The sequence below is a fragment of the Leptinotarsa decemlineata genome, unplaced genomic scaffold (assembly GCF_025532065.1).
Source record: "Leptinotarsa decemlineata unplaced genomic scaffold, Ldec_3_MD MMD2_tig00000505_RagTag_RagTag, whole genome shotgun sequence".
Classification (NCBI taxonomy): Eukaryota; Metazoa; Arthropoda; class Insecta; order Coleoptera; family Chrysomelidae; genus Leptinotarsa; species Leptinotarsa decemlineata.
In genome coordinates, this window is record NW_027412549.1 from 18,794,050 (window position 1) to 18,810,706 (window position 16,657).

Below are 16,657 nucleotides of genomic sequence, written 5' to 3' on the forward strand. Positions count from 1 at the left end.
GTTATATACAATAAAAGAGGAGGTTGTGTGAATAATTAATGAATAATGTGTTTATAAGTTCACAAAAACGGTAAAAAATATTTAAAAAAAAACATTCTCGAAAACCTACACAATTGCTTCCCGATGGTCGATGGTTTGAAAATTTACTTGAATATTGAAATTATCTGAATCTAAAAACACAATACATGTTCAGCTATTACAAGCACCCAGTGGAACAAAACTCAGAATTTAATTAGTTCTGACTTTTATTGTCCTACAGTCCGGTCAAATTAGACCGAAAAATAAGAGTAAAGATAAATTCCCACTAAGCTGAAAATCAGTAAGTTTGTTTACCCTGTATGGAAAATTTTTTATTTAAGACCAAAGGTCAAAAAATGAGTTTTTCGCGATTTTCAATAAAACAGTAGGTTTTATTATGAAAATATTTCAGAAAAAATTTGTAGATCATAAAATTATCTACAAAAAATGTATCAATGCATTTTTCCTATGAGCCACCGTTTTTGAAATATAACGATTCAAAAAGTTGTAAAAGTTGTAATCCTCATAATATGCATGAGTACGCCACATATATACATCTCTGTAGTTGTAATATATGTTAAAATATTTTTCTATCGGTCATTCTAACTTACACTAATAATATAAAATATACATAAGTTATAACTATAAGAATACCAGGTAAAATGAAACCCAGTTCCTTGATTTATACGCCATTGTAACCTTGAGAGACAACATCTGTTCCCTGTTCAATGGGGAATGTTCCTCCTGACGAAAATCAAGTAGTTATCATAAAAGAGCTCTGAAACAACGCATTTTAAACTTATCATTTCAACCTTTTTCTTTAAAAAATTATTTAAATGCCTAAAAAAAGGAATGAAATAATACATTCAACATTTAAAGGGATTCGTTTCTATTTCACCATTTGGCAACATCGGTTATAGCTAATAAAGGACAATGAATATGTAACCTGTATGAGACAAACAAAGATGACATATTTCAGAGGCGTGCTGTTCTGTTTACTTATTTTCCGAGTTCCGAGACATTCTGTGACATGACATTTTGTGCACCTAACCTATCTTCCTCTATATAAATAAATAACAAAACAACTGTTGTTTATGTGGCTTGTGGAGGTGGTATTGAACTATAATTTATATTTTGCCTTAATTGTTGATTTATAAAGATAATTTTCCTTTTTTAAAGTAGAATATCTAGGTACGTATACATTATTTCAACTTGATATAGGCGCTGTTGCCAATATGTGAATTACAAACAAATCCTTTTAATAATTAAAACCCAACATTTGAAACATCAATTTGAATACTTTTCAAAGTGAATTCGAGAAACTCATGAATTAAACTCAACTTTATTTTGTTCAAACTTGCATTTGCTGTAATAACCCAAATTGAGGAACATTCCCCATTGTGTGTGTGTGTGGCTAGGATCTTATATTTCCCCCTACGGGTTTTCTCTTCCACTCTTTAATTTTATTTTATAACTTATTTTCATTATTGACGTGTTCTACACCCGTTTGGGTATTATGTATTGTACACATGAACGAATAAAGAATATCTCTCTATCTATCTATCTATATATCTATACCTGCTATAACCTATATCGTTCTGTTTTGAGTTTTATAACAAAAATGCCTTTACTTCCACCTGCGCTGGAAAAACTGCTGAACACAATTTTTTGCAACTCCAAAAAGGAGTGCAGTGCTAAATGTGGTTGCAGAAAAGCCGGACTGTTTTGTTCTCTGGCAGGTACACATTGTCAAGGCGGGTCGTGCTCTAATATTGAATCACCAACAGTGGAGGATCCGTTTGATTCCAACGAGGAGACATGCAATACATCGCTATTAACGTAGTTTACATGTATTCAGGATGAAGATGAAGAACAAGAAGAAGAATTTGAAAGTTACGAATCGGACGATTAAATTTCACTACTTTTTTTAAAAATTAAATTGCTTTTATTTTTTCAATCTCTGCTAATATACATTATTTTGCAAAAGTTTCAAATTAAACAGGATCACAACTGACCCGTGGCCTACTGGAGAAACCACGTTAAAAATGCGCTAAGTACACTACCTCATAGGTGGCTGGCGTGTAAACGTGTGTATATTATGACCATTACAACTTTTACAACTTTTTGTTTGTAGTAGAAGGTCCCCGGTTATAGCGAGACAGACGGTGACGTCATCACACCAGCCAGGTTGCTTCTCAGTAAGACATCAACCAAATTGTTACGTGGTGTCCCACCCAGCGGCGAACCAATCAGAGTGTACCAAATTTTCGTTATAAAAAACGTTTTTAGTTAAGGAGTTGAACGCGGGACGTTTGGTATGGTAGCTTTTGAGTATAATCTCGTCACTAGCGAGGGATATTGAAAGTGAATGCGAATAGTTGGTAGATATGGGTATTGTGAGTTCGGTTGGTTGCAAAAACGGTGGCTCGTAGGAAAAAATATCAATAAATTTTTTGTAGATAATTTCATGATCTACAATTTTTGTCTGAAGTATTTTTATGATGAAACTTACCGTTTTGCTGAAAATCGCGAAAAACTCATTTTTTGTCCTATGACCTTGAATAAAATTTTTTCCATACGGGGGAAAGATGAGGAACTTTTAAATTTTATTTTTAATCATATGTTGAACAATCTTACTGATTTTCAGCTTGGTGGGAATTTAGGTAGCTTCAAATGTCTAAATTGACCGGACTATTACGTATACTAATATAATTTAAACCAATATAAATGTGAAAGTTTGAGGATGTATGTAGGTATGTATGCTTGTTTGTGGCTCTTTCACACCTAAACGACTGAACGGATTTAGATGAAACTTTATACATAAATACAGCTTATACATCAGAATAAATGCTACAATTTATACAGGTTTTGTGTAATTTTTGTCATAATATAACGATAAGTCGGAAAAATTCTTGCTTCCTGAGAGATATCTTGGCTTGCGCTGCCAATACCGTTGGAGTTACATGCAGATTGTTTATCTTGAATAGTTCTGAATGAAAGTGCGCGATAGCATATGTGGTAGCCACAATATGCATGAATACAATTAAATTGGATACTTTTTTTACAATCCGCAATTTTGAATTTCTGTCAAATTCTCATAAAAATTGATACAATTGTCGTTTCAAGTATTCAATATAGATAAACTTTGTCTTTTACACTAAGTAATTTGGACGAGTCGTTTGAAAGTTATCACGAAAAGACTAACTTCACGCAACGCAGAAAGCCATTACGTATCGCGTCTACTGTAAGATGACTGAGGACGATGGGCGGGGGTAGAGAGGCGGTCTAAGCAATGAAGCGCTATCGCGAAAATATAAATTACTAGCTGTCGCCCGCTCTTATATTAACGTTCAGTCGAAGCTACTGAACCTAGAATCTTGAAATATGCAGGTAGATTCTTTGTATAGCTTAAATAAACATCAGGAAAGGGAATCAGCAATTTCTACCCCCAAGGGGAAATATTGGGGTTGAAAGATTGTATCGGATATCGTCAGTTTTGAAGTTGAAAACCTGAAGTTTTGGGTTGATAAAAAAATATTGTAACTATTTGTTTAAAATGGTTTGTCACGAAACTCAATGAGACAAACCAAATTTTACGCGGGCGAAGCCGTGGGCAATAACTAGTATGATATAATATGATTTGAAATCCCTGAAAGAACCAATTAAATTGAAATTAATAGCTGAAAATAACAATTAAGCCAAAAAAAAAAAACAGAAATGAAATGAAATTCGGCAAGAAATTGAAAATTTCTTCCACTGGAATTTTCGCAGTTTGATGACGGCAAAATTATGCTACTATTTCGGGATAGTTGTAATTACCATTTGTGTATATCAGGATATCAGCAATATATATTCAGTTCAACGCTCGTATATCCGAAGTGCCTGATAAGTTGATAAAAAATTCAATTCCTACACCAGTAGTTACCTGTTATGATTATTTAAATTAACAACGGCACAGTTGAAAATCTAGTTTTCTACCTCTTTCAAAACAGGGCATTGTCCTCACTATTATACCGTACGAAGTACTAAGACTCACTTAATGTTCCATTTACAATATTCTGTTATTATTTTATCGGAAGTTAAAAAAGAATGACTAACTTGTGAATTGAACTAATTCATATTGAAAAATCATAGAATGAAGAATGTTATCGTCGCTCATGATGCTGGCCTTCCTACCATTGTATAGAGTACATAGTTCTCTGTCTACAAAAATACATGCCTTTGAAACGGACAAAACGTTTGAAACAATCTGATTTTTTTTTTCGCAGTACAATTTTCAGTGATTGCTATATTGTCTTTAGGCTGCGGGCACGAAAATGACGACAGCCGAGCGATGGCGAGGCGAGAGGACGGCGTAACGGTGGAGATGCCTGCAACAACATCGACATGACGCGCACGAAACGAGCGGTGGCGTTTCGTGCACACGTGAGATACTTTTCTACAACTAAAGCAAATTCAAATCCAAGATAGAGTGGATGTAAACATTGACATGCCCTACGCACGTGATATTGACAATCCCAAGAATTGGCCAGGGTCGTATTCAGAACCAACATCTTGTTGATCGCAAATGCTGTATCATACTTAGGAAAACTTTTTTATAATAACGAGTGAAATGCACAAGTTTTGCAGTTTAACGGGAAAAATGCAGATAATATGTGTAATATAACAAGATTTTCATTGGATTTTTCACAGCGCACTCAAGCATTATATGAAAAGAGACGTTATTATTTCTTTATTAATAATTTTTATTTCATGTAAAATCAAAAGGAATGATAATCAAAATCATTCAACTGGATGAATTTGTCTCTTCATCAGTAGTGTCATTCTCACCAATCTGAATTATCAGTGGCTCGATTTGTGCCTCTATTATGTTATCAAGCTTCCACATCTTTGTCTTGATTTCCGATATCACATGCCGAACACACTACTCCCATTTCTCCGCTGTGACTCTTTTCAAAGCCTCATTAAAAAGTACTTTGAGATCTGCAAATTTGAACGTGGTGTTATGCTGAGCTACAAAATTCTTCACATCCGCCCATATTAACTCGATGGGATTGAGCTCGCAGTGGTATGGAGGCAGGCGAAGGACAATTTTGTTTTGGTCAGCTGCCATCTCATCGACTATATATTTTTGGTATTCAAGCTTGCGCTCCTGCACAATTTTTAGTAGCTGTACTCTTAGCATTGAGTCTTCAAAGCTAATATTCTTTGATCGCAGCCAATTTTGGATTTCAACCTTCTTTGAAGACGTTGTCGGAATCTTCTCTAACGGTCGCGAATGATAAGGTGCATTGTTCATTACAATCACAGCATTATCCTCTAGATGGGGTAGAATTTTGGAAAATCACTGTTCGAAAGATTCACCGTTCATTTCTTCGTGATAATCTCCAGTTTTCTTCGACTCGAAACACCACAGCCCTTCAGCAACAAACCCATTCTCATAGCCGATGTGACAAATAATAAGCCCTTTTTTTACCTGAAATTATGAAGAGGTATGTAAGTAAATAAAACAAATACGAGGGTTACTTTTTATATATTGGGATTGAGGCAGGTCTTAATATAAATATAAGTTTACCTGATGGATTTGTTAATCCGGTGGATAGTCCATCTTGAAAGGCCCTCCTAGATGAGGTCACAGTTTCATCGACCCATACTTTAGGGGTAGTATGACCAGCATTAACCCAGGTTTCATCCATATAATAAATTGTTCTCTGTTGTTTCCTATAATATTTAATTTTGGTCAAATAACTCTCTCCTCCATAACACAATTTCCTCTCTATCCAATAATAAACTATTGCGCCCTCGTTTTTCCATGCAAAATTCAAATGTTTCAATACTTTATGGAATGTTGACCGCTTAAAACTTGGCAATAAAACATCTTCAATTATTTCTGTGAGTACTCTGTCTATCGTGGGTATTTCATTTCTGAAAAAGTACTCATGCACTTTCCTCCTGATTGCATGTTTATCAGCATCATCTATTGATTTTATAATGGTTTGACGATTCTGATTTGTATTCGGTTTGGAAAATGTATGATTTTGTTTATATTCCCGCAAAAAATTGTAAATCGAAGCGCAACACACTCCAATTTTATCGGAAACTTTCGATACGACTTCGTCGACAGTCGGTGTCTAAATTTCTTCCATCTCTTTCTTGAACACATTTAAAATCACTTCTCTCATCTCAACACTCAAATGTCTTTTTTTGGATCGTTTCCTGGCTGGACTCAGAGGATAGCTCACAGTGTCATCAGCAGTGTCTGTACTGGACATCTTGGAAAACAATTTTAAACAATATACTATAACGCACGCCACACAAACACGTCAACGACTGATTACAACCCTGTGCTGGTACCGAACTCGTACCAAGAAGGCGAATTCACCAATGAACGCTGCTCTTTGCATCTGACACTGGGCGATCACGTGAACATCACGCTTCGGTTTTGTTTTGTTTTACTTTATCTTGGATTTGGATAGAATTTAGTTTTGTATAAAGATGGGGAAGTTGGGAACTAAAACTTTCATTTTTCTTGTTTCAGAGCTGCGGAATAAAAACTTGTACTTTTTCAGTATTATTTATTGTTAATCCTCAAATCGATTACATTGATTCGGCTTATTGAATGCATTAGTTGCATCTATATGAACATTCAAGTATGGTTCTACTGAATGGAAGTTCATTGCATTATATTTTTCATGAACATTAAAAGAGATCAGTATACAGGGTGAAGGAGAGATTTTACAGATTGAAGAACATAATTTACATAAAATTTACGTTCATCACGGAATTGAAATTTAATTCATTATAACTGATGGCCAGGTCTTTACATGTGAACTAAACTGAATAGAGTAATTTCAGTTGGCAGTTTCACCTATAAGTTCAATATAACTTCACGCTAGCCACTCTTTTTTAATAAGATCTGCCGCGTGCTCGCCTATCATGATCTCTGGCCCCATCGTACTTCCGGAAATAGTGACGGGGATAACGCTGGCGTCGGCTACTCTCAATTTATGTATACCGTACACTCTCAATTCTTGGTCCACTACTCCTCCTTTGACGGTAACGGGAGCCATTTTGGCTGTTCCTATGATGTTTCCTTTAGTAACTGATAAATATCTGAAACAGAATGAATATTTGACAGTTTACTCTTTTGATAAAAGTTGACTATATTGAACACTTTCGAAGACTCTTTCAAGAAGATTGTTGCGAGGTACTTTAAACTTGGTTACGATAACGATTTGATCATGAATTATTGTGAGCAAATAGTGTTATTGATACTAGCTCCAAGATACAACGGAATATTTATAAAATATTACAATTTATAGATTTTCCAGTCACATTGAAACAAATATAAAGCTACCATATTCTTCCATATCCTTCCATTAGTATGGTTTCCATATCTTTCCATTACAAATCTCTAGATACCAATTAACCAGTTTGTAAATTTGCTAGTGGTCTAATTTTCCATCAGTTTCTTTTAAAAAAGCAACTACTTCTCAGGACAGAAACCAGAAAATACATTTTTCAATTTGTTATTGACTTACTCTAAACGGACAGATTCATTTTAAACTTTGTAGACTCATCAAGAATCGATGAAAATACAATAATTTCATAAGTTTATCTCATTATCCTGATCAGGCTCGCCAGGAGTAAATAATTTCCTCACACAGTCTCTGTGTGAGAGCTTGAATGGGCTTGAAATAGTAAGCCCAACTAAAAAGTGGAAAAAAAATAATACTTTATAAAAAAAAACTAAGGAATGAATCTATTTACAAAAAAATTAATTATGTTGTAAAAAAGTGTGGGGTCTGAATTCATTTTTATACATACTTGGTTAGGAGCTTTTTGCCAAATTGGAGCCATAACAAAAATATAATTCAAAGTATCCCACGCATTTTTACAACAAAATTAATATTTGTGTAAATAGATTTATCCTGATTTCATTATTAAAAGTCATTAGTTACATTACGCCCATCAAAAGTCTATAGAGCTAATCTGGCGTGGAACTATATACCACCCATTTGGTTGGCAGTGAAGCAGATTTGGCATTAAACAACCTTTTAGAGAAAATCCCCCAATCCTTGACAGCAAGAAGATTGCGGTTGCTGTATTTCTCGATATTGAAGGAGCATTTGACAATGCACTACCTAAATCTATAGGATTGTCTCTGGCTAGGAAGGGTATAGAATAGACCATAACCTGCTGGATCTATGCCATGCTGGTAAACAGAACTACGACTCTTCGAAGTGAGGCCATTAGGTTCAGGGTCCCTAAAGGCTGCCCCTTCTGTGGTCGCTCCTGATGGATAGTCTGCTTGATGCCCTCGACAGGAGAAAAGTAGATATGCAAGCTTATGCAGATGATTTTGTCATCTTGGCAAGGTCTACGTCGGGGAGGGTAGCGTGTAATATCCTCCAAAGCACGATGGACGTTCTTCACAGTTGGTGCTTGAGGGACCGGAGGTCTGTCAAACCCAGCAAAACTGGGTTCACCAAGAGAAGGAAATTGGACGATCTAACGCCACTTTCCCTCAATGATGAGGGAAAGTGGCGTTAGATTGGAATGGAGGTGAAATATCTTGGCATTGTCCTTGATAAAAGAACTCACCTGGAACGCTCACTTGGAAAAAGTTTTAGACAAAGCCAGACTGTCCCTATGGACATGTAGAAGGATTTGTGGTAAAAATTGGGGTTTGAGTCCCAAACAAATCCATTGGATTTATGTGATGATTGTCCGAACAATGATCACTTATGGTGCAATTTCATGATGACTGAAGGGTTTACAGAATCCGGCCCAGGCGAAACTCTCTGGCGTTCAGAGACAGGCTTGTCTAGCAATCAGTGGTGTCATCAGCACCACACCGTCAGCGGCCATGGAGATCCTTCTAGATCTACCTCCTCTCCACATTCTTTTGGAGAGAGGCTAGATAGACTGCATATAGACTTGTGCACATTGCCAATTGCAACAGACTGTTGGTTGACACTGGAAGTCAGAGCATTCTGGAAATGACCTTCGACTTTATGCCTCCAACTGTCAACTACGAACTGCCTTATAAAGTACTATTCCTCCGGGAGAAGGAAATATTAAGAGCAGATAGTTGTTGGTTCACAGATGAATCAAAAACACCTTCCGGTTCTGGTGCAGGTGTTTTCAGTCGCAGACCCAGTACAAAGATATCAACTTGCCTAGGAAACTACGCGACTGTATTTCAATCGGAAATTTATGCTGTTGAATTGTGTGCAGAGAGATTGAAGGAATCTAACCTCATACACATGTCAATAAAAATATCCTCGGACAGTCAAGCGGGGTTGGAAGCTCTTGGCTTTTACCGAGCAACTTCTAAATTGGTAGCAAATTGCCAAAAACCTACCTCCTCGATAGGAAGACTAAACAGATTGTCTCTGGTCTGGATTCCTGACTATACTGGCCTGGAAGGCAGTGAGGCTGTTGACTCGCTTGTAAAAGAGGGTCTTGCAAGCAGCTTCATTGGACCAGAACTCAAACAAAGATTGAACACCTGGATGGCAAGAAGATTCATAGACTTGTAGTATCTTCCAGGATTGGCTCACTCCAAGGCATTTATTCACCCTTCGAAGCTTGATACCAAACAGTTATTGGACTACAGTAGGAATGAACTAACAGGCCTTCTTACAGATCACAGACTCTGACTGTTGGAAGACAGTGTGTGTCGCCTCTGTTTGGAAAATGATGAAACAGCAGAGCACATACTCAGGTTTTTAGAGTTCGGTAGAGCCGTAGTCCTACCATCTGACAGGAAAGACCACTCACCATACAAACTAAACGGCTTCGTTAAGAAGCTGGGTTTATTTGGTCGAGTGTGAATAGGTGTGAGCCACAAGAAACCTTTGCGGGTTGCGGTGGAGGGTCGAATAGGCCCACTCACTTTGTGGACCTAACATAGCCTACATCACGCCATAGGACTCATCGCTGTTGAACACAATCTTAAATTAGTTTCTAATTATTTTTTGTTGCTATTGAAGCGTGCTTTTTTAGTTTTTTTAAACTATTATTCATTTTCTCACATCATCTCGACCAAAGAATATTCTATCCACAAAACACAAGCCCCACAGTAAAATCTTCAAGAGCGGTGCCTCTAAGATCGGTGCCTGTGCGAAAGTAGCGATTCACGTTGGATTTAAATCGCTGGAGATTAAATTCACTTTAAAAAACGCTCTCAGGAAGTTTATTCCACATAAACGCAGTTCTCCAAATGAAAGAGTTGAACCTCAAAACATTGAGCAGCACCAATTCGTCGCGTATTTCTGATGTGTATCGCTCTTGGTGGAATCAAATGTGCCTAGTCACTTGAATACTTCCCGTGAAAGTATTATTTTTATTATTACCAAGGTTGCAAGTGATTTTCGTGTCTCCAATCAGGCGATGGCACTTTTCTGGATAGAATTCAGCATCTTCAGGGTATGCTTAGGGGCGGAACTCCATAGTTGTGAACAATACTTCAAAGAAGGTCTGATCTGAGACGAAGTTTTGAGGTTAACTATTGATATTGTACGATTTGTCACAAATGTTCCAAATGTTCTGCAGTGTTCTTACGAATATGTTCTGAAGAAAATAATATATTCTTATAAAATTACCATGGTAATATTTTTTATCGAGGTACTAAAAGAATGGAAGAATCTACCTATACCACAATTACCTACATATACTTACTGTATCGCACATCTCCAATATTCGTCATCTAAATGATCATTTTCACATTCGGGCAGCATCTGATGAACCAGCTTGACTCCTAGCTTATGCATCGAAGGACTTTCGGCAAGTTTGAGAGCTTTATGAATTCCGGCAAGCAAAGTTTCTATGTCTTCCTCGTCTTCGTCGCAAAGAGCATTGGGGTTGATCCACGGGTGGTGGAAAGGATCCCTGTCGTTGAGAGTCAAGGCTCCAGTGGATTTAGGGTGAAGTAATATCACCTCGATGTGAAAACCTTCGGCTCCTACGATTGGTTTGCATAAGGTGTCATGTATGTCTGGTCTGATGTTGATTCCTCTGAGGTGGTGACATCCTGAAACGAAATAAAAATAATTTTCATAAACTTCACCTTACGATTTGATCTTCACCTGTATGTATGCATGTTTGTTTGTTTGTATGTATGTTTGTTTGCTTGTAACTCTAAAGCTCGGGATGTGTATTGACAGAATTATCGGCATCATTGCTTGATCTATTCGCGGGCAGATGGCGATGTATGTAACCTCCTTGATATTTCTTGATCTATTCGCGGGCAGATGGCGCTGAACGTAACATCCTTGATAGGTTGTTCAAAAGAAAATCAAAATAAAAAATATATTTTGAGAATTATACGTGTTAGCGAAATTTCGTACTACAGATGAAATATTTAGATATTCAAATATTCTTAATTACTCGTGATTTAGTACAGAATAAAATTTTGAACGAAACGGAAGGTACATTTTAAAATCTAATTCGATCATTTGATAGCAAACCAGAATATGGATTTCAATAATGAAAACTTTATCGTAAATTGTACACCTAAAAAATTCAGTTACTTAAATATTTCAAAATTTCATTTTCAATTTCAATTTCAATTTTAAATCAAAAGATTGATTTGAAAAATAAAATTATTCACTGAAAAAATATTTTTAGTCCGTTAATATTTTGAATGAAACTTCAAATCAAAACATCAAGACTGAATTGTTTTTGAAATTATTACTGCAAATTTTCTCTATACTTCGAAACAAATTTTACAAACTTTATCATGTTGTTTGAGAGGAATTTTACATTCGTGCGCCATCTGTTAAAGATTTATAATACTAATGATTAAAACTTAAAAATTATTTTTAACAATAAATCGGACTAAAAGGTGAAAAATAAATATAGTTTGAAAAAACTAAAAAACACGCTTTTATGGTATATGAAACTAAAAAGTAAAAAATAAATATAGTTCTAAAAAACTAAAAAAATACGCTTTTAAAGAATATCGAACTAAAAAGTTGAAAATATTTTTTTTTAAATAAGCTCAAAACCATAACAAACGATAAATACTAGTATTGTTGTGAAAAAGCATGGCCGCTTTGTGCCATATTTTTTGTATATCAAGCGCCCGTCGATTTTTTCACCTTCTATGAAGGTCGAGACATTGGTTGTAGACACTTTTCTGATTCAGAGTACAATCACGGTACGCCACTTTCAACATTCCAAGCGTTGTTTTTTGAGCCATCACTTTGATTTTTCACACAAGATTCGATGCAAATTTTCTGATCCATTTTTTTCGAAAGCAAAAAATCGCCAACGGAAAACATATCTAACTTTCATGCCTCTCACCAACAAACTGAACGTGCTATACAGCTGAAACTGAATATATGTTCGAGACGAGTGTACCAACTTTAAAAGAAAACGCTGATCGAAGAAACGTAGCCCGTGAAATTTGAATATTCCTTTATTTTTTTAACAGTCCAAAATGCCAGAAATTTTACCACCAGTGAGCACAAACAGTAAAGAGTCTTGCTTTCTACATTTGAATTGATATTTTTATGATTTTACGATTAAATAAAAAAATGTACCTACAGTGTGAACATTTTTTCAAATCCATAAACCATTTGGATTCGAACTCTGGAACTCTGGAACGATTTATGTTCACTGCCCGATGTTTGATCCATGCTATGAATATCGAATCGTATCATATCGTATCGTATCGATATTTGAGGCATGTTGTTCGAATGAAAAGAATAGCTGGTTAACGGAAAAACACGTTTTCAACCGATTTAAAAACTTTTTTATTTTCATTCACGGTTTGTGCTTATGGAGACAGCAATGCATCTTGTTTTACAGTAAATTTCTTCAATGCCCCCCACCTTTTATTTTTCTGAACGGGCCAACTCAAAAAATTGAAATTTGGGATAATGAAAGTAATGTATTAATACTTTATTTTGGAGTGAAATTGACAGATGAAACTTTCAAGATGGCGACTGGGCGCCATCTGGGGAAAAAAAAAAGATATACAGGGGGGTTCACAACCCTAGAATATGAAGTCAATATCTTTACCTACTACAAAATGGCGAAACATTTGATAATTTCCCGAAGACAAATACTTTAAAAATGTCAGTACGACAATGAACATCATTGTTCAGTTAGAATATTCTTATTCAGTTTTCGGTTTTACTAGTAGAAAGGTACCACGTCAACAATCTCTAAAATGGTCAATTCTCGTACATTGGAAAAAAAATTAAGCGAAAGTTACGGTGCGACGCGTAACTTTCGCGAGACTGAAAGGGTTTTCAGTGAACGTTTTCCGAATCGTCCTATCTGTAGAAAATATTTGCGGGAGGTTGTATCCAATTCATAACTACCGGTAGTGTACATAACAAAAACCCCCAGGTCATCCGTCCATTCCGAAAGAAGAAATAATTGGTGAAATGGTAGTAAATCCTGAACAGTCTACTTATTCCGTCGAGAATGTTTGTGAGGTGTCTTCTTCTACTGTGTGGAGAATTTCGAAGAGGAATCTATCCATACAAAATTAAAATGGTACACCAATTAACTGAAGATGACCCTGATCGAAGAACAGAATTCTCCGAAACCATGACGGAAATCATTGCAAGGCATCCTTCCTATCTCCACAATATTTGTTTTAGTGACAAATGAACATTTTTTTAAACGTCAATGTTCACAGACAAAATTACCGTTATTGGAGTAACACCAACCCTCAGGTTTTCCGGGAAACACATACCCAGTATCCAGAAAAAATTAACGTTTGGGCAGAAATATTGGGAAACCATATTGTAGGACCTCTATTTATTGGTCAAAATTCAACAGGGAAACTGTATTTGAATATGCTGGAAACTACTATTGACCCTCTCATCATTGAAATCGTCGAAGCGAATCCTAATCAATTCGATATGGATATTGTATTCCAACAAGATGGAGCACCACCGCATTACTTCAGACAAGTAAGAAACTATTTGGATACTGTTTTACGCGGTCGTTGAATTGGCCGTCGAGGTCCTACAGAATGGCCAGCCCGCTCGCGAGATTTGACACCTTTGAATTTTTTTTATGGGGCTATTTGAAGCAAAAGGTGTACGAAACTGAACGTGCTTCAATATTGGATTTACGGCAGAGAATAATAAATATTTGTAGAGATATTGACGTTACTGTGTTCGAAAATGTTCGGCGTGAATATGTAATATGTTCATATGTCAAGAAGTTCAAGGCAACCATTTCGAGCATCTTCTGAACTGACCTCAAGCTCATTACTTCAGATTATGTAGTAAAATGTCAATGAATTCAGTGTTAGGAATCACACGTTGAAAGGTAAGACCTCGTATCCTTAGTTCGAACAAATTTCGACTTTTGAGGGTTGTCGTTTGTAGGGGTGCCACAGCTGGTTAACGGGAAAACAAATTTTGAACAGAATTATCAAAAATTCAGCCATTTTGTAGTAGTTGAAGATATTGACATTATATTCCAGGGTTGTGAAGCATTTCTCAGGAGATTCCATTTAATGTTTTTACTCCAGATGACGCTCAGTCGCCATCTTGAAAGTTTCATCTGTCAATTTCACTTCAAAATAAAGTATTCATGCATTAATTTCATTAATAGTTCATAAAATAAAAGGGGGGTAGGGGACATTGAAGAAAAGCACTGTAAATTACTAGTATAATAAGCTCACCTTCATTGAGTCGTATCTTCTTGAACAGAAACTGAATATCCGGATAGGACGACCGACCTTTCGAATGTTTTGTTTTCACAAATGATACCATTTCCAGTCCAGTTGTGCTCAAAGGACCTTTGCCATGTCTCAGATAACTGACAAGTTCTTCAACGCTATGTAAAAGATGATGTTCTTGATGGAGAATTCCAAGGTGTGGTTCGTGAGGAATTTCTTGAGAAGGGTTGTGGATGTGTTCGCGAAGAGATTTTGGAATATGTTCGTGGATGGGGTCGTGTGAAAGATTATGGTAATGATCTTTCAGATAGCCATGGTGATAATCGTGTGGAATATCATGGTGAGGATCTCGTGGAAGGTCATGGGAGTCTTCTGAATATTCCTGTTGAGAATCGTGGGGAACATCGTGGTGTGGGTAATAAGAGTGTTGTTGTGCAGAAGTATGAGGGAGTTCGTGAACAGATTTCTGGATTGGGATATCCGGGAGTTCATGGACAGGAGCGACAGTATCATGAGGAAGCTCGGGGTCATGAATAGGTTCGTGAATGTGGGGTGGAACTTCATTATTAACTTCGTTGATTTTGTGATGATCTTCATGGTGTTTATTGGGTATATCGCATGGAGCCGTATGTACTTCATGAAGGGGTTCGAATATGAAATTGAGACCCACGAAGGAGACCTGGTCTTTCAAATAACATCCCACACATAGGTTTTCTACTAGTGGAATTCCCGAATGTTGGAGAACCTCCTTCGGACCAATGCCTGAAAAGTAAAAAACATTTTGATGAACGTGAAGATAGGAAGCAATTCATTGATTCCAGGAAAACCCGGAAAAATATTTGTAAACAAAATATGAAGAGACTTCTGAATAAAGGAATTTTTTGTTTTCAAAATCTGTACTTTAAAATAAAAGGTCAAAGTCTATTCTGTGAAATTTCCAGAAACAGACAATTTAAATTTTCAACTACAAGATATATGAACCATGTTTGATTAGGTACTAAAATTTGATACCTATCCATTTTGAAGAATTTTTCATTTTCTAATAATTCATTCAATCATTTATAGAGATTATTATAAGAAAAATAATTTTTTTCTAACTTCAGAAACAGCCAAATAAATTCATTTTTTAAAATATTTCATAATATCACATTTACTATATGTGAGGTATACTCGAAGACTTGCTGTAAATAAATTTATCAGGGCAGTCTCAACTCAGTAGATTAATGGACTGACACCTGTCAGAAAACAACTATTCCACTGGCTAATACCTCGAAGGGCGTTGGATTATATCCGACAGGTGTCAGTGAAGGATTTTTCTCAGAAGTGATTCCTGCATATGCTGTTTGCGATACAACTGCCGGAATCGATCTTCAATTAGTGGAACACACTTGCAGACCGGTTTCAGACTATATGGCCACTCGTTAGTGCAAGGTGGTATCTATTATTAACATAAAGTCTATGATTAAATCGAATTCTTTTAAGAGAGTATCATTCCTCGTACTAGGCTAAAGCGAACGACAAATAACATATTTGTCATTGCCCCCCCCCCCATCTGCCGGTGAACGAGGTAACCAACCGTATATCCTATTCTTGTATAAGAAAAAAAACTTCATATATAGTTAGGGGACATATCCAAAAGAACAATTTTTTCAGGCCAGTCTCAATTCACCTACACTGTAGTAGGTTAATGGATTGACACCTATCAGAAAACAACACCCCTCGCTTATACCACGAAGAGCGTTAGATTATATCCGATAGATAATGCAGGATTCTTCACAGAAGTAATTCCTACAAATTCAATAATACTTTCATAATTTTCACTTTTCAATAGCGGTCGCTTGATTTGTTACGTAAAATCGATATAAATTTTGAACTATTGGAGATAAAATGGTGGAACTTCAGGTCTTTTTTTTATAAAATATCAGTTGATCTTTGAAATAATTTGAGAATATAATTTGTAGCTGTTGTTAATGATCCGTAGAA

General features: G+C 36.1%; 1 protein-coding gene and 1 long non-coding RNA gene across 4 annotated transcripts in view; one reads left to right on the forward strand and one right to left on the reverse strand.

The window, feature by feature from the left end:
* LOC141481869 (uncharacterized) overlaps positions 1 to 16,657 on the forward strand; it is a 58,567-nt gene that overhangs the window by 35,057 nt on the left and 6,853 nt on the right. The window contains exon 2 of the long non-coding RNA XR_012465223.1: positions 4,320 to 4,443. This is a non-coding gene — a long non-coding RNA (uncharacterized lncRNA). The remainder of the gene's footprint in view (positions 1 to 4,319; positions 4,444 to 16,657) is intronic.
* Positions 6,586 to 16,657, reverse strand: part of LOC111501936 (glucose dehydrogenase [FAD, quinone]) — a 29,188-nt gene continuing 19,116 nt past the window's right edge. For all 3 annotated transcript variants that reach the window (XM_074174185.1, XM_074174184.1, XM_074174186.1), the window contains 3 exons: positions 14,678 to 15,436; positions 10,705 to 11,056; positions 6,586 to 7,131 (listed from right to left, as the gene is read on the reverse strand). In XM_074174185.1, coding sequence (XP_074030286.1) covers positions 6,906 to 7,131; positions 10,705 to 11,056; positions 14,678 to 15,436 — 1,337 coding nt within the window. In that variant the 3' untranslated portion in view covers positions 6,586 to 6,905. The remainder of the gene's footprint in view (positions 7,132 to 10,704; positions 11,057 to 14,677; positions 15,437 to 16,657) is intronic.